Consider the following 27183-nt stretch of genomic DNA (forward strand, 5'->3'; position numbering starts at 1 on the left):
CTACACTGTGTTATCACTGATGTCTGGCGTAGTAGCGCTTCCATTTAATGCTATAATGATGAAGGAGCTTTAAGAGCCGGCAAGAGAAGAACAGGATGTTTGAAATGAAGCATGGATCTTCAGATGTCATATGTCTGGTGAAACAGCAACATGAGATCATCTTGAAAAAGAATAAAAGCAAATCTACAAGAAAGGTTTGAGAGAAATATCCCACATTCTATTGGCTGTAGAGCACAGGTAAATCAGGGTGAAAAAGGCTCAGAAAGACTGTTCAGTTCATGCATAAGCTCAAGGAAAAGACTGAAAATCTATTTATGCTAATCACTGAATGTATTACAAAGTAATTATTTGTGATTAGATATCTGTGACAACTTTGGAATGACACCAACCACAGCTAAAAATGTGCAACTATGGAAAAATAGACACAAAAGAAAAGAAACAATGGAGAAAATAAGAAATATTATGAAAATAGTGATCAGAATTTTGAGCCTAAATGAGGCAGCAGTATCAGGGCTTACTTTAGTTTGTAGTCATACAATATGTAAGAAGGTGTGAGTGGTTCATACACAACTGTATTACAGCTGTACAAACAACACTATCGACTTTATCTTGAGGAAAACACCTATCTTCACTAACTGGCAGACATTCACCCACCATTGAAATACATGTATGATGGTCATTAATAAAATAAAGGATGTTTTTTTCTGCATTTCATCATTTGTCAGCTGTCTTCCCTCCCAAATTAAAAGAAGCCACATTTTCTGGTCTCTTACCAAGAGTATCTCTATAGATCTTAAAAAATAATTCCACCCATCACTCCTTAACCATGATGGTTCTATACCAGTGCTTCTTAAAATTTTTAATTATGGCCCCTTTTTATTTACTAAGAGTTTTTCAATGCCCCTTTTCTTGCTATGATTCAATAGCCCTCATTTTTAATTTTCTCAAAGATCAGATTAATTTACCTCTGGGTCCTAGTCTTGACATGGGTGACTGATGCATCACCCCTTCACTTTAGTTTCTCATCCAAACTCAACTACACATTGAGCTTCATATATTTGTACCACCATAGCCTTCTTGTCTCCTTGGTCCTTATAAAATTTTCCACAATCCCTACCCAAGGGTAGTACTACTATGTTAGAGAAGCCCTGTTTTATAATTCTTGCTGATAGTGTCCTGTCTGCTGACTACCAGCCAGTCATTCTAACTTCCAGAATTTCAATTATGAAGTAAAATGTCATAAACAGACATCATCTTTGTCCCTTTCGGTATCTTTCTCTATTCAATGAGCACCAGTACAGTTCTATAAAGCTGGTTCAAGCAGGGGTCTGATTCCTATGCGACTCCCCAGTGTTTTGGTATGTTTGACAACTTCTGCAAAAGAAATGTTGTAGCCCTTGACATTGGTAAAACCTTTGACTGTGTATGGCAAGAGAATTTCTTGACAAAGTCACCATTCATCTATAGGATCCATCTGTCCCCCATCTCTTGGACTGAATATTTCCTGCCAGAATACTCCATTGCAGTGTGTGAGGATGGGTTTCTCTCTCACTCACAGTCTATCAATTCTGGCATGCCTCAATGTCTGGTTGAATATTTATAAAAAGTGACAATGATGAGGATTAGAAGAAAGAGGTAAAGAAAGAAATGAAATATTATGGACAAATATATGTGGTTACTTAGGAACGTTTAATATTGTGCATAAAATAATAAACAAACATTTAACATTGAGGAAGCAATATAAAGTAAACTTACTTTTTCAGGCTGTTTTTCAATAATTCGTTTGACATCTTCAAAGTCCCCAGTTAGAATGTTGCTTATAATCTTATCTACATCCATGTCTTTTGAATAAAAAGGAAAGTAAGATAGTTTTTAAAAACTTATAAAATGAGGTAAAGAGCAATTTAAAGAAGACTGTGTTTCTCAAATCTCCCATGAAATGACAGAAATATTAAAAACTTCAGCTTATCTCAAGTATTATTTATAGCTGAACGTTCTTCTTGACACTAATAAACCTAACAACAGTCATTGTGTTGTGTCTCTTGGTTTGCTACATTGCTGTGCTTATCACATTCTCATTGGTCACACACACACACACACACAAGCATGTGTGTGTGTGTCTTTACATTTGCTGTCTCTGACAATTTCTTAGCTATGGGTGATTAGATTGTTATCATTTCTCCTGTTGATGAATAGACCATTGGAATAAGAGATCCCTAACTCGAGCAACTAGTAAGGATTAAGGACATGAATGGGATCCAGAAGTAAAAAATGCATCAAATATATATTCATCTAACCCATGCTAGCATGGAAAATAGACGTAAAAATGGTTGCCATACATGCATACACATACATATGTACTTCTATGTATATGCATATGTATACATGTTTGTGTATGTGTGTGTGTGTGTTTGAAGGTGTGGAGCCCAGTGGTTAGGGTGTTGTACTCACAGTGGTTAGATTGTGGGTTCAATTCCCATACTGAGCAGTAAATTGTATTCTTGAGCAAATATACCTCATTTCACTTTGCTACAGTCCACTTAGTCGTAAATGGATCACCAGGCAACAGACTAGTCTTATGATCAGGGGGAACAGACTAGTCTTATGATCAGGGGGAACAGACTAGTCTTATGATCAGGGGGAACAGACTAGTCTTATGATCAGGGGGAACAGACTAGTCTTATGATCAGGGGGAACAGACTAGTCTTATGATCAGGGGGAACAGACTAGTCTTATGATCAGGGGGAACAGACTAGTCTTATGATCAGGGGGAACAGACTAGTCTTATGATCAGGGGGAACAGACTAGTCTTATGATCAGGGGGAACAGACTAGTCTTATGATCAGGGGGAACAGACTAGTCTTATGATCAGGGGGAACAGACTAGTCTTATGATCAGGGGGAACAGACTAGTCTTATGATCAGGGGGAACAGACTAGTCTTATGATCAGGGGGAACAGACTAGTCTTATGATCAGGGGGAACAGACTAGTCTTATGATCAGGGGGAACAGACTAGTCTTATGATCAGGGGGAACAGACTAGTCTTATGATCAGGGGGAACAGACTAGTCTTATGATCAGGGGGAACAGACTAGTCTTATGATCAGGGGGAACAGACTAGTCTTATGATCAGGGGGAACAGACTAGTCTTATGATCAGGGGGAACAGACTAGTCTTATGATCAGGGGGAACAGACTAGTCTTATGATCAGGGGGAACAGACTAGTCTTATGATCAGGGGGAACAGACTAGTCTTATGATCAGGGGGAACAGACTAGTCTTATGATCAGGGGGAACAGACTAGTCTTATGATCAGGGGGAACAGACTAGTCTTATGATCAGGGGGAACAGACTAGTCTTATGATCAGGGGGAACAGACTAGTCTTATGATCAGGGGGAACAGACATTGGCCTGCTGGCATTGTTTGAAAGATGAAATGATGCAAAGCACATTGTGACTAGGGATGTGTAACATCATCTGATAATCTAGTCAATCACGTGACCATGTGAAATATATTTATATATCTTAGAGATAGAGGGAGAGAGGGAAGAAGAGTCATGTAAGTAGTTTTATACATATATCATCATCATCGCTTTAACATCCACTTTCCATGCTGGTATGAGTTGGACGGTTTGACTGAAGATTGGCAAGCCAAGCTCCAATCTGATTTGGTAAGATATCTACAGATGGATGCCCTTTTTAATGCCAACCACTCCAGGAGTGTAGTAGGTGCTTTTTACATGCCACCAGCATGGAAGCCAGTCAGGCGGCACTGGCATCAACAACACTCAAATGGTGCTTTTTACATGCCAGCGGCAACAAGTGCCAGTCAGGCGGCACCAGCCTCGGTCACGCTCATACGGCGCTTTTTACATGCCACCAGCATGGGTGTCTGTCAGGCAGTACTAGCATCAGCCACAACTAGGATTTCACTTGGTTCAACAGGACTTCACAAGCACAGCATATTGCCCGATGATTGATAGGAACTTTCAAATGAGCCAGTTATACAACACTGGTATCGGCCACAGCTATGATCTCACATGGCTTGTACAGCATAGCATATCTCCAAAGCTCTCGGTCACTTGTCATTGCCTCTGTGAGGCCCAACATTCACAGGTCATGCTTCACTGCCTCATCCCATGTCTTCCTGGGTCTACCTCATCCACAGGTTCCCTCCACTGTTACAGTGTGACACTTCTTCACGCAGCTGTCCTCATCCATACGCAACACATAATCATACCAGTGCAGTTGTCTCTCTTGCACACTGCATCTGATGCTTCTTATCTCAAACTTTTCTCCCAGGGAGCTTACACTCTGTCGTGTATGCACACTGACATTAAACATCCAGCAGAGCATACTAGCTTCATTTCTTTCAAGCTTACATATGTCCTCAGTAGTCACAGCCCATGTTTCACTGCTGTGTAAGCATTGCAGTTTGCACAAAGGCATCATACAGTCTACCTTTCACTCTGAGCGAGAGGCCCTTTATTACCAGTAGAGGTAGGAGCTCTCTGAACTTTGCTCAGGTTATTCTTATTCTAGCAGCTACGCTCTCTGAGCATCCACCTCAAACCCTAACTATTGCCTTAGTCACCTAGATCATGGAAGCTATCAACTACTTGTAGTTTCCCCCCTGGCATATGATGGAATCTTCTTTTCTGCACATCTTCAGTATTTATTGCTCCTGTGCATCTGCCACATACAAAAAAAATATCTTCCCAGTTAGCCTCCCTTTGATATTGCTGCACCTCTTATGTGTCCATAGCTTACACTGGGTACATCTTATGGAGTTTCTACCCATGCCTTTTCTACAGATATACATGTGTGTGTGTGTGTGTGTATGTGTGTATATATATATATATATATATGTGTGTGTGTGTGTGTGTGTGTGTGTGTGTGTATGTGTGTGTACACACACACACATATATATATATATATATATATATATATATATATATATATATATATATATATATGTAAATATATATGTGTGTGTCTGTATGTATGTATCGTTAAACTAATACATCCTTTTGTTGTTTACACCACCTGTCCTCGTCTGTTGTTGTTTTTTTCCCATAAATTCTCCCATATATATATATATGTGTGTGTGCATTATATATATATGTGTGTGTGTAGAAGTATATACATATCGGAGCACTCCATTGGTTATGACGACAAGAGTCCCAGCTGATACAATCAATGGAACAGCTCGCTTGTGAAATTAACATGCAAATGGCTGAGGAATCCACAGACCCATGTACCCCTAATGTAGTTCTCAGGGTGATTCAGCATATGACAAGGCTGACCATTTGAAATACAGGCACAATTCATTTTTGCTAACTGAGTGGACTGGAGCAACGTGAAATAAAGCGTCTTGCTCAAGGAATCCCCCCACTTATTCCCCCACCCCCAGCCAACCCACCAACTCACTGCACATGAGTGGCTGGGGATGCAAGTGTATTAATGTGTCAATGTATATCCACAGGTTTGTATGTAGTTGGATGCATCTATCAATGGTGCCACCACAAACCCCAGTGCTGCTTGATTATTGCACCCAGAATATCTCTTGCTGGTCACCTAATATGTTATCTACTTGCCCGCCTGTCTCCCCTCTCTTAAGGGGACATGTAAGTACAGCCTATATCTCCAAACTCTGGTCGATTCTTAACCCCCATTCTCATCAACTCCAGTCCACAATTGTGTTTCTGGAGGTCGTGTTCCCACCCTACCTTCTCCTGATCTCCCTTCCTTTCAAGCCTTGTACCTCTCAGGTATTTTGTTTTGGTTACTGCATGTATTTTCTTATGCATGCTTCCCTTATGAGGTGCATCTGCCAATTGCAGCTATTGTGTGATACAATGCGTTACCAAATACTGAAACATATGTAACAGATGAAATAAAGGAGTGCCAGGTTGAAGCCCCTGCTTGTTTCTCTCATTAATGATGTGCTTTTTATATTATTACAGCCCTCTGCTGACTGTACAGGATCCCATTTGAATTCAAAATGGTGGGAGTTTAAACTGATTAACCTCAAGTGTCAAAATCTGGATGGAACAGTGTCATGCATGGAACACATAGTATCACACATACACGCACACACATACATATATATATATATATATATATATATATATATATATATATATATATATATATATATATATATATATATATATATATATATATATATATATATATATATATATATATATATACATATAAAGGTTAAGATGGGTAAAGGAGTTAACCAGACCCGAATGTTACAGGTAATGCTAAGTAAGTGCTGTATACCGACTAGTTTTGCCCCAGATGTGGTTGCAGCATAAATGGGGAATTTAACATGGGTCGTGTATTAGCGTGTGTGTATATATAAAAAGAATGAGATAAAGAGAACAATGGCATAAATAAATATTTTATGTAGAATGCCTTGAGCTGTTTCATGGAAAATTCAATGTATCCCTTCATCGGAGACGGTAATAGTAGAAGTTAAGAATTATTAAACCTGCATGAGGAGATTTGCAGTAAGAAGTGAGAGCGATGCAGAGAAGAAAAAACAAAGACGAAAAAGAACTTGGAGTATAGTCCCATTCTAAAAGTAAACATCCATGTATAGAATCCGTGTGGGTATTTTCCAGTGATAATTGTAGTTATATTGGTAGATATACCTCATTTTGTATCCAGTTTACTCTGTGCGTTATTTACTTAAAAAACAGCCCGAAGTGAGTGGAAGATATGTGTGGGACTGTGAGATCAAGCCAAAAGACAGGAAGGAAGTAGTTAAGGGATAAATGAAGGTAGTAGTGCAAGCAGTAGGCTATAAATAGATGAAAGAGGAAGATGTGTAAGTGATTGTGAGGTCAGATATATGGACAGGAGAGAAGGCAAGAGAAAAAAATAAATGGATCGGTGGAGGAAGGGAGTGTGAATAGATAAAGTGGAGTGGGAATGGGAGGCAGTTACAGTAGTGTGCAATGTCAGGATAGAAAGGAACCGGTAGGGGGTGATGGTGTTGATGGGGTTCGAAAAATAGTAATGAAAAGAAGAAAATGTATAAGAAAGAAATGTAGTAGTGTTAATATTCTATAAATAGAGGTGAGTTTATTTGAAGGAAGATGGTGGGGGAACCTAAGAGCTAACTAATAAAGGAACATATATACTTATACGTATTAATTACAAGCGTGAATCAAGTTGGTTGGGGTTACCTATGGGGATTGTGGGTGTACGTTGTGTGGTCATTTGTGTTTGTGATGGAATTTGAATGTATGGAAGAAGCGGTGATTGCAGGCGCTAAATGCTTCGTTATACCTATTAAGTAGCGTAGGAGAATTGTATTTTAAAATATGGAACGCCTCCTTCAAGCAAAGTTTGCAATTAGAGCGCTGGCCTTGGTATGGAATTCCTGAGTCCAAGATGGACCATGTTAAAGTATACTGGACCCAGTATACTTTTTTTTAATAATCCGAAATATTTTTATAATTGTAGTAATAATAATTATAATAATAATGACCTTTTTAATAAATATAACTTTTATAATCATGATAATGTCTTCGTAGGTAATAATAAGAATAATAAGAATAATTGGTTTTATAATAATAAATTACCTAAACATAAACTTAATTTTAATGGAAACAATTTTAAATATTATTTTAATTTTTTTAATGATAATAATAAATTTAATAATACTAATAATAAATTCAATAATATCTATAATAAGAACAAACTCTGGCTAATTATTCCATACGGCGTTCAAGTTAAAACTAACATTATGAATGAAGTTTTAAAAGTTATTGATTTATTCCTTAGAGATAATAAAAAATATCATTATATTTTTTCTAAAAATAATTTTGGTGTAGGTTATTCTACTACTAATAATGTTGCTAATATTATCTCTTCTTTTAATAAATTTAAGTTAAATAAGTACTATAAATTTAAATTTAATAATTATTCTAATATTAATTTTAATAATAATAATGTTGACCAGGATATAATTAATTGAGCATGTTTAGATAAAGCTAAATGTAATTTTAATAATAAATGTAATTTGAAAGATGTAGTGTATAAATGTGTAGTGAAATTATTGAATGAAAATAAACATAATGGTTATAATTTAAATAAGATTTATATAGGTTCGACTTCTAATAAAATTAAATTAAGAGTAGCTCAACATATGCACTCATTTAAGAATAGAAATTTAATTAATTCTACTGGCCTCAGTAAATATATTTGGGAACTTAAAGTTAAAAATATTAACTATATTTTAAAATGGGAGATAGTTTGTAAAGCTAAATCCTATCATATAGGTAATAACTTTTGTAATTTATGTAATAATGAATTTAAAGAGATATTATTTCATAAGGATAATAATTTACTTAATTCTTTTGATGAACGAAAAATAAAATGTAGTCATAAACTACTTTATTTATATAAAAACTTTAGCTAATGATTTAAAAAAAAATTTGTTTATATAGGTATGTGTATATGCATGTATATGTATATATATATGAGTGTCTGTGTTTTAGTCTATATGCGTTAGTATGTATGTATATTTTTAGGTGTATGTATATATGCTTACGTATGTATTTATATAGGTTTAAGTGTATATATATATGTGTTGTTTTTTTATATATGTTTGTGTATATTGAGTGTATATTTGTATTTACATGTATTTATAAAGATATATATTTGTGAGTATAGATGTCTATTTATATATATTGTGTGTGTGAGTGAGTAGTTTTGTTTTAGAATATTCCTTATTTATATATTTATTTGAGTGAAATTTTATTTGTGTGTATATTTTTTATATATATAGTTATGAGTATTTTTGTGTATATGTATATGTATATTTATGTATGTACTTATGTAAATGTGTATATATATGTATATATATGGGTATAAGTATATATGTGAGTGTGTGTAATTTGTCTATATAAATTAGTAAATATATACATATATATATATAAGTGTATATATATATATTTATGTATATGTATATGTATATATATATATATATATATATATATATATATATATATATATATATATATATGTATATGTATGTTTTTTCTGTGTATATATGTGTGTATATTTTATATTTGTATTTTTATATGTATGTATATGTGTATCTATATAATATGTATATTTGAGAGCATGGGAGGGTGAGTGTGTATTTATATATACTATTCTTTATTTATTATATGTGTGTATGAGTGTATTTGTTTTTATATGTATGTTTAGGTAGGTACATGTGTGTATGTGTAGATATATATTTATGTATATATATATATATATATGGTAGTGTGTATGTTTCGGTCTATATGTGTTATTATGTATGTATATATATATGTGTGTATTTATGTATATATGTGTATGTATGTTTTTATTTATGTATATGCTTTTATTAGTGTATATGTGTATATATGTGTGTATGTTGTGTGTATATACGTATATTATTTTGTATATTCGTATGTATATATGTTTATATGTTTTATATATAAGTATGTATATTTGTATATGTATGTAAGTGTATATATATATATACATATATATATATATATATATATATATATATATATATATATATATATATATATATATATATATATATATATATATATATATATATATATATATATATATATGTGTATGTATATATATATGTATGTATGTATTAGGGGGTGTGTTGGGGTATCTATTTAATTATTCTAGTAGTTATATTTTGTTTTTATTGGTAGGTTAATATTTTAGTAAGTTTAAGGTTTTATATTACAATGACACTACGATTTTTATAAGACTAAATCAATAGTAGTATTTTAATTTATTTCATTATTTATTTATTATATATTAGAATTTAATATTTATTAATATGTTTTATAAGATAACTATAGTTTTTTGTTCTTTTTATGTTGTTAGTTATATAAATTTTAAATTTTTCATCCATTTATTTAAGTATTATTATTTCATTCATGCTTTCGTATTCTATTCTCTATTTTAACGTAGTATTTTCGCGCGACCTCTTGCTTAAAACGCTATAGCTATTAGATAACGTCTTAGTTTTCAGTTTGAATTACGGAAAAATTTGGATAAGTACTGTTTTTTACTTTCCTAAAGATTTTCTACTATTTGAAACTTGAAACTTGTTATTTTCCCTAAAACTATATATTTTATATATATATATATATATATATATATATATATATATATATATATATATATATATATATATATATATATATATATATATATATATATATATTATACATATATAAATCTATAATACATCTTTTCTACATATATTATATGTATATGTATATACAATATAGATACATAACCATACATATATATATATATATATATATATATATATATATATATATATATATATATATATATATATATATATATAGTTATTAATATTTCTAAGTCTCTCTAAAGGAGACTACGGCAGCGGTACTGGAAATTAATAGTTATCGCCAAGCCAACATGGCAGTCCCAAAATTAGGACGAAAGCTGCCGTGAATTAGCTCCAAGAAGCCATCGCCTCTAGCTAGCTATGTGACACACGAAACCTGTGTCCTTTATAACCTTCGAACAGGGGAGGTCAGCAGTGTCCCCCTGCTGGTTTGGCATCTGCAGACTAGACTAGTTTCAGGGTGTTGCCCCTTGTCAATGCAGAGTAGCCAAGCCTTAGCCAGGCGGCGCTGCTGACTATCTGCTCGAAGGTTATTTATCTAATTTCAGTGGAATCTATCCACTGGTTTTCAGAAATAGAGTTATTAATATTTCTAAGTCTCTCTAAAGGAGACTACGGCAGCGGTACTGGAAATTAATAGTTATCGCCAAGCCAACATGGCAGTCCCAAAATTAGGACGAAAGCTGCCGTGAATTAGCTCCAAGAAGCCATCGCCTCTAGCTAGCTATGTGACACACGAAACCTGTGTCCTTTATAACCTTCGAACAGGGGAGGTCAGCAGTGTCCCCCTGCTGGTTTGGCATCTGCAGACTAGACTAGTTTGAGGGTGTTGCCCCTTGTCAATGCGGAGTAGCCAAGCATATATATATATATATATATATATATATATATATATATATATATATATATATATATATATATATATATATATATATATATATATATATATATATATATATATATATATATATATATATATATATATATATATATATATATATATATATATATATATATATATATATATATATATATATATATATATATATATATATATATATATATATATATATATATATATATATATATATATATATATATATATATATATATATATATATATATATATATATATATATATATATATATATATATATATATATATATATATATATATATATATATATATATATATATATATATATATATATATATATATATATATATATATATATATATATATATATATATATAATATGTGAAGGCACGTAGCCTAGTGCTTAGAATGTTGCACTCCCAATCACTTGATCATGGGTTCGATTCCCTGACTGGGTAGTGTGTTGTATTCTTGAGCAAAACACTTCATTTCACTTTGCTCCAGTCCCCCTTACGAAACTCCTTGTAACACTAAAGATGAACTGAATGCAAGGATTATGGCAGCATTCACCAACTCAAACAAGGAGACCATCCAGATGAGTCGTAGGAGATTCTGAAGTCGTCTGGAGGCAATGGTTGAAGCCAATGGCGATTTTATTGAATAAATTTACTCTTTAGTATTTCAAGATATTTTATGTAATTTTTGGTAGATATATCTGTTAAATTGAGATGTCTGCGTTATTTTCATTTTTTGTGCAATTTAGATGACAATATAAGCACTGTACCCTGTATATACACTTTGACATGGTGTACCAAGCGATAGGGCCTGTATCTGTGTAGTCAGGGTCTGTATCTGTGCTGCCTGCTGCGTCATCAATGAGCACGAGTCTGAAATTTCGGAAGAACTGGTCGCAGAAAGGAAAGGATTTGTAGGGGGAATGGCTGGTGTCAACGTTGATGCTGTTGAATATCTATGTGGTACCTTGGCTATTTCGTCAGCTAGCAGAGTCAGTTCCTCAATGGAAGAGGATTCTCATGTGGAAGCGAGGACCACCTGTGTGTTTGAGGGCAGAAAATGGAGAAAAAGCTGCTTAAAAACCTTTTCAGGGAGGATATCATCTCCAAGAAGCTGCTTCATTTCTCATAGAAGCTGGGAAGGCGTTCTATTGTCCAATTGTTCTGGTGTCGCTTTTGTTGGGATTCTGAAGTTCTGGTAATTAGGGTGGTTTTGAAAGTTGTCATATGACACAGAAACGGGTGGTGCCATAATGAGATCATGGACCCTGTTCATGATCTCTGGCGATAGGGAACCGATCACAAGCGGAAGTTGAGACACATTGCTCACTATTTAGTTGGAAGAAAATTAGGCCTCTATATGGTGAAACCATCACGCAGGGTCATGCATCCAAAATGAGGAAACCCTCAATGTAATCACCGCCTGTAATGACATGTCGACCGTGGATGTGTTCGCTGTTGGGTTGTGCTCTGGGTGAGCCATTATGTGCCGATTAATCACAGGGATTTTCCAGTTCTAATTCATTGGCAAGTGATGTGAAGGCTGAGATTCTTTGACGGGGTCAACAAATGTAGTAGGCTAGATTTCATGTACCATATCAATCAGTATGAGGTAGCCCACTACTAAATGTAGCGTAAAGATGTAACGCTTCAAGGTTCTCACGTCAGAGTAACCAGTGAACATCGAAGAATTAACTCCAAGAAGGAAGAAATGTTATCTACATTTATTCATTCGTTTACCCAACAGATTGTTACAGAGACAGTAGCAATTCTAGTGATAGTGACCACAACGATGTCTCGCTGGTTAGTAGTTAATAAGTAGGAAAAGGTTGTCTGTCAGTAGAGAGGGAAAGAGTAAGGTAGACATGGTGCTGATTAGAAAGGAAGATCAGATAAAGGCGGCATAGCCTTTCTTGCAGCCAAAAGTCTCTCTTAGCATGTCGAACGAAGGGCGAAGTTAAGTGCTGCTCTTGGTTAAGGCTGATGCAAAAGCAGGTGTTGCTCCTTGGTCTGGCTGATACCTAAAAGCCAGTGTTGCTCCTTGGTCTGGCTGATACATAAAAGCCAGAGTTGCTCCTTTGTCTGTCTGACACCTAAAAGCCAGAGTTGCTCCTTGGTCTGTCTGACACCTAAGACCCAGTGTTGCTCCTTGGTCTGGCTGACACCTAAAAGCCAGAGTTGCTCCTTGGTCTGTCTGACACCTAAAAGCCAGTGTTGCTCCTTGGTCTGGTTGACACCTAAAAGCCAGTGTTGCTCCTTGGTCTGGCTGACACCTAAAAGCCAGTGTTGCTCCTTGGTCTGGCTGACACCTAAAAGCCAGAGTTGATCCTTGGTCTGGTTGACACCTAAAAGCCAGTGTTGCTCCTTGGTCTGGCTGACACCTAAAAGCCAGTGTTGCTCCTTGGTCTGGTTGACACCTAAAAGCCAGTGTTGCTCCTTGGTCTGGCTGACACCTAAAAGCCAGTGTTGCTCCTTGGTCTGGCTGACACCTAAAAGCCAGAGTTGATCCTTGGTCTGGTTGACACCTAAAAGCCAGTGTTGCTCCTTGGTCTGGCTGACACCTAAAAGCCAGTGTTGCTCCTTGATCTGGCTGACACCTAAAAGCCAGTGTTGCTCCTTGGTCTGGCAGAGACCTAAAAGCCAGAGTTGCTCCTTGGTCTGGCTGACACCTAAAAGCCAGTGTTGCTCCTTGTTCTGGCTGACACCTAAAAGCCAGTGTTGCTCCTTGGTCTGACTGACACCTAAAAGTCAGTGTTGCTCCTTGGCCTGGCAGAGACCTAAAAGCCAGCGTTGCTCCTTGGTCTGGCTGACACCTAAAAGCCAGTGTTGCTCCTTGGTCTGGCTGACACCTAAAAGCCAGAGTTGCTCCTTGGTCTGGCTGACACCTAAGACCCAGTGTTGCTCCTTGGTCTGGCTGACACCTAAAAGCCAGAGTTGCTCCTTGGTCTGGCTGACACCTAAAAGCCAGTGTTGCTCCTTGGTCTGGCTGACACCTAAAAGCCAGAGTTGATCCTTGGTCTGGCTGACACCTAAAAGCCAGTGTTGCTCCTTGGTCTGGTTGACACCTAAAAGCCAGTGTTGCTTCTTGGTCTGTCTGACACTTAAAAGCCAGTGTTGCTCCTTGGTCTGGCTGACACTTAAAAGCCAGAGTTGCTCCTTGGTCTGGCTGACACCTAAAAGCCAGTGTTGCTCCTTGGTCTGGCTGACACCTAAAAGCCAGTGTTGCTCCTTGGTCTGGCTGACACCTAAAAGCCAGTGTTGCTTCTTGGTCTGTCTGACACTTAAAAGCCAGTGTTGCTCCTTGGTCTGGCTGACACTTAAAAGCCAGAGTTGCTCCTTGGTCTGGCTGACACCTAAAAGCCAGTGTTGCTCCTTGGTCTGGCTGACACTTAAAAGCCAGAGTTGCTCCTTGGTCTGGCTATCACCTAAAAGCCAGTGTTGCTTCTTGGTCTGGCTGACACCTAAAAGCCAGTGTTGCTCCTTGGTCTGGCTGACACCTAAAAGCCAGAGTTGCTCCTTGGTCTGGCTGACACCTAAAAGCCAGTGTTGCTCCTTGGTCTGGCTGACACCTAAAAGCTAGCGTTGCTCCTTGGTCTGGCTGACACCTAAAAGCCAGTGTTGCTTCTTGGTCTGTCTGACACTTAAAAGCCAGTGTTGCTCCTTGGTCTGGCTGACACTTAAAAGCCAGAGTTGCTCCTTGGTCTGGCTGACACCTAAAAGCCAGTGTTGCTCCTTGGTCTGGCTGACACTTAAAAGCCAGAGTTGCTCCTTGGTCTGGCTATCACCTAAAAGCCAGTGTTGCTTCTTGGTCTGGCTGACACCTAAAAGCCAGTGTTGCTCCTTGGTCTGGCTGACACCTAAAAGCCAGAGTTGCTCCTTGGTCTGGCTGACACCTAAAAGCCAGTGTTGCTCCTTGGTCTGGCTGACACCTAAAAGCTAGCGTTGCTCCTTGGTCTGGCTGACACCTAAAAGTCAGTGTTGCTCCTTGGTCTGGCTGACACCTAAAAGCCAGTGTTGCTCCTTGGTCTGACTGACACCTAAAAGCCAGAGTTGCTCCTTGGTCTGGCTGACACCTAAGACCCAGTGTTGCTCCTTGGTCTGGCTGACACCTAAAAGCCAGTGTTGCTCCTTGGTCTGGCTGACACCTAAAAGCCAGTGTTGCTCCTTGGTCTGGCTGACACCTAAAAGCCAGTGTTGCTCCTTGGTCTGGCTGACACCTAAGACCCAGTGTTGCTCCTTGGTCTGGCTGACACCTAAAAGCCAGAGTTGCTCCTTGGTCTGGCTGACACCTAAAAGCCAGTGTTGCTCCTTGGTCTGGCTGACACCTAAAAGCCAGTGTTGCTCCTTGGTCTGGCTGACACCTAAAAGCCAGTGTTGCTCCTTGGTCTGGCTGACACCTAAAAGCCAGTGTTGCTCCTTGGTCTGGCTGACACCTAAGACCCAGTGTTGCTCCTTGGTCTGGCTGACACCTAAAAGCCAGAGTTGCTCCTTGGTCTGGCTGACACCTAAAAGCCAGTGTTGCTCCTTGGTCTGGCTGACACCTAAAAGCTAGCGTTGCTCCTTGGTCTGGCTGACACCTAAAAGCCAGTGTTGCTCTTTGGTCTGGCTGACACCTAAAAGCCAGTGTTGCTCCTTGGTCTGGCTGACACCTAAAAGCCAGTGTTGCTCCTTGGTCTGGCTGACACCTAAAAGCCAGTGTTGCTCCTTGGTCTGGCTGACACCTAAAAGCCAGTGTTGCTCCTTGGTCTGGCTGACACCTAAAAGCCAGTGTTGCTCCTTGGTCTGGCTGACACCTAAAAGCCAGAGTTGCTCCTTGGTCTGGCTGACACCTAAAAGCCAGTGTTGCTCCTTGGTCTGGCTGACACCTAAAAGCCAGTGTTGCTCCTTGGTCTGGCTGACACATAAAAGCCAGTGTTGCTCCTTGGTCTGGCTGACACCTAAGACCCAATGTTGCTCCTTGGTCTGGCTGACACCTAAAAGCCAGAGTTGCTCCTTGGTCTGGCTGACACCTAAAAGCCAGTGTTGCTCCTTGGTCTGGCTGACACCTAAAAGCTAGCGTTGCTCCTTGGTCTGGCTGACACCTAAAAGCCAGTGTTGCTCTTTGGTCTGGCTGACACCTAAAAGCCAGTGTTGCTCCTTGGTCTGGCTGACACCTAAAAGCCAGTGTTGCTCCTTGGTCTGGCTGACACCTAAAAGCCAGTGTTGCTCCTTGGTCTGGCTGACACCTAAAAGCCAGTGTTGCTCCTTGGTCTGGCTGACACCTAAAAGCCAGTGTTGCTCCTTGGTCTGGCTGACACCTAAAAGCCAGTGTTGCTCCTTGGTCTGGTTGACACCTAAAAGCCAGTGTTGCTCTTTGGTCTGGCTGACACCTAAAAGCCAGTGTTGCTCCTTGGTCTGGCTGACACCTAAAAGCCAGTGTTGCTTCTTGGTCTTGCTGATGCAAAAGAGCCGGTGTTGCTCCTTGGTCTGGCTGATATATCAGAGGAAGAGATAGAAAGTTCTCTTTGTTATATAGGCTATGGTCATTAATGTATATCAAACCTTAAAGAAAGGACTAACCTTTCCTTGACCGGTACAGGTCCCAGGGGGTTGAGGGTCTTGTCTTCAATTATCTTGTGTGGAGGATTTGCCACTCATTTTAATTAGCAAGAAGCCGGTGGTTTTGGTTTCAATCTGTATGGGTCAAGCTAGGCTCTATACACACACACACACACACACACACACACACACACACACACACACACACACACATGTATATATATACGACAAGAAATAATTTTTGTCTCCTTTTTATGGAAACAAAGGTTTTATAGGACTGCAGAAAAGAAGTTCTCAAATGTACTTGAGACAGAGATAAAGAAACATTGATCACAAAACAAACATCAAATTTGGGTCAATGACTTTATTTTTAACACCATATCTCCAAACATTTTATCATTTTATAAATATTACCATGACTCTTAAACATATAAAGTATACATAGATATAAAAACATCAAATATAAAAAATATGTATGTGAATGAAAATGCAGGTATATTGAACGACCTATCAAGAAGGTATATACAATCGACTAAAAATTCTAAAGCGTGTCATGCTACTAAAAATTCAAATAAAATAAAATATCAATCGACTAAAAGAAAAAAGGTTTCTTACTCCCGTCAAACGAAAGAGTATGTCAAAGAAGTTCATTTCATAAAACCCATGGTAGGTTAGAGTCCAGGAACAAAAAGAGTTCCACAAAATCAAGTCAAACACACCTATAGCCACTTCAGGAGTTCATTCCTGCAGTTCGATTACAAGTTAAAGCACATCTTGGCAATGACCCCCACATCGAGATGAACAGGAAACTCAACAAATTATTTGTTTAGTCAATTGATATTTTATTTGATTTTATTTGGATTTTTAGTAGCACGACACGCTTTAGAGTTTTTAGCCAATTGTATATACCTTCTTGATAGGCTGTTCTATACATCTGTGTTTTTATTCGTGTATATATTTTTTACCTTCTGTGTATTTTATATATGCATATTTTTTAATGTTTTTTTTTTATATATGTATACTTTATATGTTTAAGAGCGATGGTAATATTTATATATGATCAAATGTTTGGAAATATGCTGTTATATATAAAGTCATTGATGTGAATTTGATGTTTTTTCTATGATCAATGTTTATATATATATATATATATATATATATATATATATATATATATATATTTAATGTATACACATATATATGCCTGGACTACTGCTCCTAACAATGGTTCCCCCACAGTGTAAAATTAACAGTGGACCTTGAAGCAACCCAGTGAAGCTACAAAAAGAAGATCATCTCATTGCAACAGCTCAGCTACTGGGGACGGCTGAAACAGGTAAGACTCTATTCCCTAGAGTGAAGGTGGGGAAGATATGCAGTAATATACATATGGAAGATCCTGGATGGGATTGTACCAAATTTTGGTTTTGAAAGCTACACAAATACCAGAATGGGTCACCACTGCACAGTGCCAAAGATCCCAACACTGCCGTTACATTTCAGGACCAGTTACTGCAACAGCCTGGGTTTCAAATGCCCACAGCTTTTTGATATTCTCCCAAAGAGCATGAGGGACCTACACAAAGTGGATGTAAGTGTTTTCAACAGAAAACTGAACCTCTTCCTGTTGAGAATCCTGGATGAACCTATCTTGTGACAGGGGGCGCAAATGAGGGCAATGACATCAAACTCCCTTATTCACCAAATGCCACATATCAGAGGAGGTTCTCAATAATGACAGTGTGCCCCAGCATGGCCGCAGCTTTGAGTAGTAAAAGATAAAATATTATATATCTATATATGACAAGATTTAAGACAAGTAAATGTTTTCTTTACCTTGAATCAGAAGTTTTCAGTTGGATAAGTTTGTGTTTTAAGGTTTTCAGCTGAGTAAGCTTGTTTCGAGGTTTTCAGTTGGAGACGTCGAGCTTCAAATTCTCTCGCTGCTATGAATAAATCGATTTCAGTTTCCTAGTTATATATTTGTAATAAGCAGGAGGTAAGTCGTCTCAGCCAATAAGGTTAATCATTGTTTATCGGGGAATTTTATTTATCTATACATTCTATCTTCTTTTGTTCACTCAATATCACGCCACTCCTTATCTGATAAGAATTTCTTTAACCTTTATCCTCTCAAAGTATAATTCAATTCATTTAGTATGACCTCGGCTTTTCATAATTGTTTGAAAAACTATGTGCATGTATGTATGTATGTTTTTAATCTGACCAGACTGAAATTCAAAACGATGGTTTTTTACTTCACTCATTACTCTTTTACTTGTTTCAGTCATTTGACTGTGGCCATGCTGGAGCACCGCCTTTAGGCGAGCAAATCAACCCCAGGACTTATTCTTTGTAAGCCTAGTACTTATTCTATCGTTCTATTTTGCCGAACCACTAAGTTACAGGAACGTAAACACACCAGCATCGGTTGTCAAGCGATGTTGTGGGGACAAACACAGAAACACAAACATACACACACACACACACACACACACACACACACACACACACACACACACACATATATATATATATATATATATATATATATATATATATATATATATATATGAAAACAGATTCTTTCAGTTTCCGTCTACCAAATCCACTTACAAGGCTTTGGTTGGCCCGAGGTTATAGTAGAAGACACTTGACCTAGGTGCCACGCAGTGGGACTGAACCCGGAACCATGTGGTTCGTAAGCAAGCTACTTACCACACAGCTACTCCCACGCCAAAAGTTCCCATTAGGGAACTTTTATACGTTGACGATTGCGATGTTGTCAGCCATTCTGAAACAGGTCTGCAATCTCTTTTGACTTGGCTTGACCATCAACTTGCAAAAAACAGTTGTAATGCATCAACTTGTGTGTAGTGTTGTTTGTAACCCCACTAAAGTTTTTGTTAAGGATAAGTTGCTTGAGGTTGTTGATTCGTTCATCTACCTTGGAAGCTCTGTTCCAAAATTAGGGAAATCTTCATACAGAAATACAGCTGTGAATTCAAAGGGCAGCAAAAGCATTTGGTGGATTGGAGTCCCGCATTTGGTGCCAGCGACATATAAATAAGAATACAAAGCTGGCTCTTTACAAATCATTTGTCTTACAATCCCTGTTGTATTCCTGTGAAACTTGGACTTGTTATGAAAGGCATTTTAAATTGTTAGAAGAATTTCACCAAAAATGCCTTCATCACATTTTAAAAATTAAATGGTGTTCTTTTACTCCAAACACAGATAACCTTGCATCTGCATGCATCACATCAATTAAAGCTATGATTTTGAGGAACGAAATGAGATGGTGTGGCCATATTGTTCAAATGGCAGATGAACGCATGCCGAAACAGCTGTTTTATGGTAAGCTTTCAGAGGGGGAAACGCTATCGGCGTAAACCTAAAAAGGACAACATAAGGACGACTATAAAGTCACTTGGAATGGATGCAAAAGACATAGAAACCCTTACTTTGGATCGAGGTGGATGGCGAACAAAATGTGGAGTGGAGTGAAAGCATTTAAAGAGGCCAGGATAACACATGTAAGAGTCAAAAGACATCTAAGGAAGAAAGTAACGACCAAGAAGTTGAATGACAATGACCTTTTTGTGTGCACAGTCTGTAACAGACCATGCCTTTCTTTTGCTGGGCTCAAATCACATCTGCGAACCCATGGAAAACAAACCTGCACCAACTATTCTGCCTATATGTCTGTGCACACATTTGAATGCAATGTATGCTAGAAGGTTTGCAAATGCAACGGAGGCTTCAAAAGACATTTTAATATCCACAAAGATCAGAACTTACCTGCAGCTCTTGGTGGTCCAAATTGGATGCGCAATCTGTGTGGGTGTCTTTTCAGCACATTGTCTGGTTTAAAAGCCACATCAGACGCCATGATGGTGCTAAGGTGTAGGTAGAGGAGGTAGTGAAACTCTGCATAAGGAGTAGACGATCACATTTATCCTCAGAGGAGCTAACAAGAAATTTGAGGAGATTGTTGTCAAAGATACAAATGGAACACAACCTAGATACCGTAACAAACAGTGGAATAGACTACAAAGGATTAGTGACAAAACAAACAAAAAGACCACGTGGTACAATACCGACAAGTTCCAGGGAGTAATGTTTGTGGACGCCACGCCACACGGAGAACTGGCCCGCAGATTTCGAAAAATCCTCAAAAGTACCAAGTTGAGGATAAATGTTATAGAAAAACCAGGGAGATCAATTAGATCAATAATATGTAAAACATATCCCTTCAGAAGAACAAGGTGTGTTGAGGAGAGTTGCATTGTGTGCAAAAATAGTCCTGGTGCCAACTGCAAAGCCAGAAATGTAGTCTACAAAATAAGCTGTATGGATGGTGAGTGTAAAAACAGAAACACCACATACATAGGTGAGACGGCAAGAAGTTTGGCTGAGCGTGTAAACGAACATTGGAGGGACTATAATAATCAAAAACAAACCTCGGTGCTCTACCAGCATGCCAAAGAACAACATGGTGGTGTACTGAACAGAATTAACATGGAAATCCTGTCTAGACACCCCGGTGACGCATCGTTGCGACAAATACAGGAGTCGGTCCTCATAACTGAAACGCAACCAATTTTAAACACCAAATACACGTAGATGAGGGCCTTACAATTGCCCATGGTTGCACGTGTTGTTCACACATATGATGCGGAATATGAACGTAAATAAATTAATTAAAAAGTCTCTATCTGATCTGATATAAACGAAATTGTTACAAACACACATATGGACGCACATACTTACATATAAGCACGAACACATAAGTGCGTGCACACATATGAGCGTGCACACATACGAACTTGCACACACTCACATGCTCATACCAAACAGTTTCGAAACAACGCCAAAACAACGCCAGATCATATATTCAAAATAAATGGAAGTGGAGAGACAAGTTACTGAAGAGATTGCAAGAGTGCAATGAAATAATTTAACAAAAAACTATATAAATTAAATTAATAAAGGACTGAACCAGTGCGTGTGTTTATTACCGGCATAATGCCTCTCCCAAGGTTTAATTGTATTTCTTTCAACACACGTATCCACATCAAGAATCTTGCACACGAAATACACATACGAAATATATATATATATATATATATATATATATATATAGACAGATAGATAGATAAATAGATATAATCAGAATAAGTAACAGGATATCAAGTGGTGAAGCAGTACGACTGTTTCAAGCGGCCCCTTTTAATTGAACAATGCAATCATTACATCAATTTAAATGCAGGGCTATCCTCAGCTGCGTAAAAAATAAATAGAATTTTTCATCAGTTGGACACATTAATATAATTCTACTTAAATGCTCTAATAGAGCAAGAATAGGGAAAGAGTCCATGTTGCCACTAATATAGCTAAGAATATACTATCATGACTGTCATCATCGTTTAACATCCATTTTCCATGGGTTGAACGGTTTGACCGGGGTCTGGGAAGCCAGGAGGCTGCACCATGCTCCGGTCTGAACTGGCAGTGTTTATACAGCTGGATGCCCTTCCTAACACCAAAAGCCCCGTGAGTGTAGTGGGTGCTTTTTACGTGCCACTGGCACAGGGGCCGGAGGAGGCTGGCAACGGCCATGATCAGTTGGGCTTTTTTTACGTGCCACCGGCACGGAAGCCAGTCCAGGTGGCACTGGCATCGGCCACGTTCGGACGGTGCTTTTTACGTGCCACCGGCACAGGTATCACAACTACAATTTCCATTTGATTTCTATTTTGATGTTGATGTCCTTGACTCAATGGGTCTCCTCAAGCACAGCAGGTCGCCCTACAATCCAAGGTACTTGAATGAGCTGGGGATGGTTATGCGAAACTGGTGTAGGATACAGCCGTGAACTCACTTTACTTGCCGGGTTTTCGCAGTCACAGCATATCTCCAGAGGTCTCGGTCTTTCGCCATTGCCTCTGTGAGGCCCAACGTTTGAAGGTCACGCTTGACCACCTCATCCCATGTCTTCCTGGGTCTACCTCTACCCCGGATTCCTTCAACTGTTTGGGAGTGGCACTTCATCCATTCGTAGTACATGACCATACCAGCGCAACCGTCTCTCTTGCACGCCACATCCGATGCTTTGTATGTCCAACATTTCTCTCAGGGCGCTTACACTCTGTCATGTGTGCACACTGACATTACGCATCCAGCGTGTCATGCTAGCTTCATTTCTTTTGAGCCTACGCATGTCCTCCGCAGTCACGGCCCATGTTTCTCTGCCGTGAAACATGCCAGTTCGCACACATGCATCATACAATCTACCTTTCACTCTGACTGAGAGGCCCTTTCTCACCAGTAGGGGTAGAAGCTTTCTAAACTTTGCCCAGGCTATTCTTATTCTAGTGGTAACCCTCTCTGAGCATCCACCCCCACTACTACCTTGGTCACCTAGGTAATGGAAGCTATCAACTACTTCTAGTTTCTCCCCCTGGAGTGTGATGGAGTCTGTTTTCTGAGCATCTGTGGTGTTTATTGCCCCTGTGCATCTGCTGCACATGAAAGCTATCTTCTCGGTTAATCTTCCTTTGATGTTGCTGCACCTCTTGTGTTACCTTTAACTTTAGACAATAACAATGATAGTAATAATGATAATAATAAATTAATTTTTATATTTATTATTATAATAATAATAATAACAATAACTAGAATAATAACATTATAATATTATCTTAAATAACAATTATATCTAACTCCAGCAAATTCGTATCAGAAAAGTTATATTCGTAAAGTTTCAAGTATACTTGTATGTTTACGTACGTACTATCGATTTTGTTATCGTAAGCATGTTTATTCTTATCATTTCGTGACGTTATAGTTTTGTACCTTGTATTATCCTTTATTTAGGTTAATTACCGTATCCTATTATGATACAATGTTATGTGTAATTAATTATTGTTACAATTTATACTTTATTTTACTTCATTATATACGTTTGCTTACACAAGGAGTAGTATATAAAGAATTCATTGGATTCTCTCCCTTTCTTCTTTTCTAAGATTTTTGTTACTATTATTAACTTTTAGATTTTTGGATTTCACTGCGGTTCATTAAGTCTTCTTTTAATTTAAACTCTTAGTATAGCGTTCATAGCCTCGCTCCCTTAACAACTCCCTGTAAACTAGCGTTCTTGTTTCTAACGGTCATTTAACTTAGCTATATAGTGTTATTACTCGTACGCAACCTTAGCATTTAGCGCACGTCTTGCTTTTGTAAGATGGTTTCCTGACGATGAATTTATGTCCATTATCCAGCACCTTTCACTTCTTTGGATGGGTGCACATAATTTTTGAAACATATATAGGGATTAAAGGAACTCATTGATTATACGCGTTTTGCTCCATTTAATATTATTCTTTATATCTACTCAAAACACATCACTTTAACATGGAATTTCTACCCATTAACTGGGTATGATATCCCAGTTTTTGTGTGATTTTTGCTACCATGGTAACTATTAACATATTTACATTATCGAAGTTTTTTCAACCAAGATAATATTAATGTATATATAAATTAAAATATGTATATATATATATATATATATATATATATATATATATATATATATATATATATATATATATATATATATATATATATATATATATATATACATATATATGTATATATATATATATATATATATATATATATATATATATATATATATATATATATATATATATATATATGTATATATATATATATATATATATATATATTGTACATATATATACATATATATTGTGCATAATTATATATGTATATATATATATATATATATATATATATATATATATATATATATATATATATATATATATATATATATATATATATATGTATGTATATACACACACACACACAAATACATATATATCTTATGTATAAAAGGCAGATTTTCTGTCTGTGTGTGTATGTTTAAAATTCATACATTTACACAATTCCAAATTTCTTGGATTAAAGAATCGCAATTAATATTCTATATACAATTTGTTAGGTCACGCGTCATTTTTTCACTCAAAGAAATTCCTAATAATGAATAAAATCCATAAAACTACACGAGTAAACATTTTCTCCCTAATAAAATCTAATTTCCTCTTTCTAATACAAATCCTTTCAACTCCTACTTTCTCTTATGAACCTTTACGGACAATCCAACAACAAATACAAAAAGAAAGGAAGGAGAAACACTGACAGTAAAAGAAAACTATTTCAGTATCAAAACTGAAACAATCACATTTCGATACAGTAATGGCAGTTTCACTTTAATGGTTTCATTTTAATACTACATACATATATACATACATACCTCATTCTAATTGGCGGGAATTATAAGTTATTTCTAACTCGACCTTCACCATGATAACAACAGAAAAAAAAAATAGTCACACATCTTTTTCAAATACGATCGACAAACATTTATTCCCTACAAACTACGAGTTTTTTGGAAAATCGTTTCGTAAATCTTGAGATTAACACCCGCACGATTACCTACCTAACCCTAAAACCCCAACTCTAACACTGTAGAGAAAATCGTGCGGGTGTTAATCTGAAAATTTAACAATCTTTTTTAAAACACTTTTACTTACTAACATTTTTTTTATTTAGTGTGTGGGTTGGGACTTTCATCGGCAGAGGTCATTATTATTACGACCATATATATATATACACACAGCAGGCACATTAATACACACATACATACAAATACCTATCATTCTTTTTTATTTAGTGTGTGTGTGTGTGTGTGTGTGTGTTGCTCATCTTAATATATAATGCTGAAGTTCTGCATCTGTGTGAAGCCTTTTTAAAAGTTTATAGAAATCCACATTTTCCACTTTTTCGTCCTAACCCTGTAGTGAAAATCGTGCCGGTGTTAATCTGAAAATTTAACAATCTTTTTTAAAACACTTTTACTTACTAACATGTTTTAAATTTAGTGTTTGTGTGTGTGTTGCCCATATATATACACTTAAAACTTAGTTTTGGGTTGGGAGTTTGATCGGCAGACGTCATTATTATTATTATTATTATTATTATTATTATTATTATTATTATTATTATTATTATTATTATTATTTTTATTATTTTAAATTTTTCCCACAAGGGCGGCTTCAGGCAGGTGGAGAATAGTCGATTATATCGACTCCTGTGTCCAACAGGTACTTATTTTTTAAACCCCGAAAGGATGAAAGGCAAAGTCGACTCCAGCGGAATTTGAACTCAGAACGTAGAGATGGGTACAAACCTCCCGTCGCTACACTGATTCTGCAGAACAGGGTTGAGTGTGAAAACCAAATTTAAAGTGTAAATATAGATGTTTTTGAATACACACTCATACATATATACGTACAAATACACACATACTTACAAATAAACACATACATACAAATACCTGTCAGTCTCTTCCAAATAGATCGACAGTCAAACATTTATTCCTTACAAACTGAATTTTCTTAATATCTTTCTTAAAACGCATTTTCTTACGACCATAAATATATATACACGGAATGCACATTAATACACACATACATACAAATACTTATCATTCTTTTTCATTTAGTGCGTGTGTGTGTGTGTTGCCCATCTTAATATATAATGCTGAAGTTCTGTATCTGTGTGAAGCCTTTTTAAAAGTTTATAGAAATCCACATTTTCCACTTTTTCGTACAAATTTTTACATCAATAGAATTTTCTCGATGTGAACTTTCCAGTGCAGCAATTAGATTTTTTAAATTCCGTTTACTTTGTGTGATTTAAGGGAGATTTGGCGGTTGATTCTAACAACTTTTATATTTCTTCCCTTCTACCTGTACCGGCGTTCTTACACATCGATCACGTGCTCAACATATAATATACCGAGTAAGAGTAAGAGAGAGAGAGAGAGAGAGAGAGAGAGAGAGAGAGAGAGAGAGAGAGAGAGAAAGTGATACATACAAAGTCATAGATTAACTTGCTTTAAGACTATTCTTTTCTTCTACCTTTTCAGTCTTACTTTGTTCTTCTTCCTCTCTCCCATTTAATAGCTTTCTTCTATCCCTCTACCTCTAACATATTTTCATAACATAGAAATGTAAAAACACACAACCACACATACGTGATCTGTGACAACAACATACACACATCAACATTATAGATATAAGATTTAGTTTCTGTGTGTTTCTTATATAAACATGCGCACGCATTGCTATTTTATAACTATCTTCCGTTCTCCCTTCCTCTCTGTCTCTTTCTTCATTGCTCCTGTTCTCTATTCCTTTCTCCCCCCCTCTCTCTTTTCCTCTCTCTCTCTTCTCACTCGCTCTCTCAAACGCATACAAGGGCACGTACACACAGCATTCACTACAATATAACTCATGTTCGTCAATGTTTTGTAAATATACAAACTACGGAGCTTATGTGCAACACATTGCAAATCAGTGAACTTCATTACAAATGTGGGTAATTTTTCAGATTAACACCCGCACGATTTTCACTAGGGTGTTAGGGTTACGGTTTTTGGGTCAGGGTTACGGTTTTAGGGTTACGGTTA

General features: G+C 36.9%; 1 protein-coding gene and 1 pseudogene across 11 annotated transcripts in view; both read right to left on the reverse strand.

The window, feature by feature from the left end:
• The window catches only part of LOC106874689 (uncharacterized), a 65929-nt gene extending 47288 nt beyond the window's left edge, over nucleotides 1–18641 (reverse strand). For all 11 annotated transcript variants that reach the window (XR_016238956.1, XR_016238959.1, XR_016238958.1 and 8 more), the window contains exons 1-2: nucleotides 18453–18641; nucleotides 1756–1841 (exon numbers count right to left, since the gene is read on the reverse strand). Coding sequence is in view for 7 of the 11 variants with exons in the window: in XM_089345219.1 (XP_089201345.1) it covers nucleotides 1756–1839 (84 nt within the window). In the remaining 4 variants the exon portion in view is untranslated. The remainder of the gene's footprint in view (nucleotides 1–1755; nucleotides 1842–18452) is intronic.
• LOC149130298 (uncharacterized) overlaps nucleotides 13053–27183 on the reverse strand; it is a 27200-nt pseudogene continuing 13069 nt past the window's right edge.

Source organism: Octopus bimaculoides, chromosome 29 (assembly GCF_046866305.1).
Source record: "Octopus bimaculoides isolate indiv1 chromosome 29, ASM4686630v1, whole genome shotgun sequence".
Classification (NCBI taxonomy): Eukaryota; Metazoa; Mollusca; class Cephalopoda; order Octopoda; family Octopodidae; genus Octopus; species Octopus bimaculoides.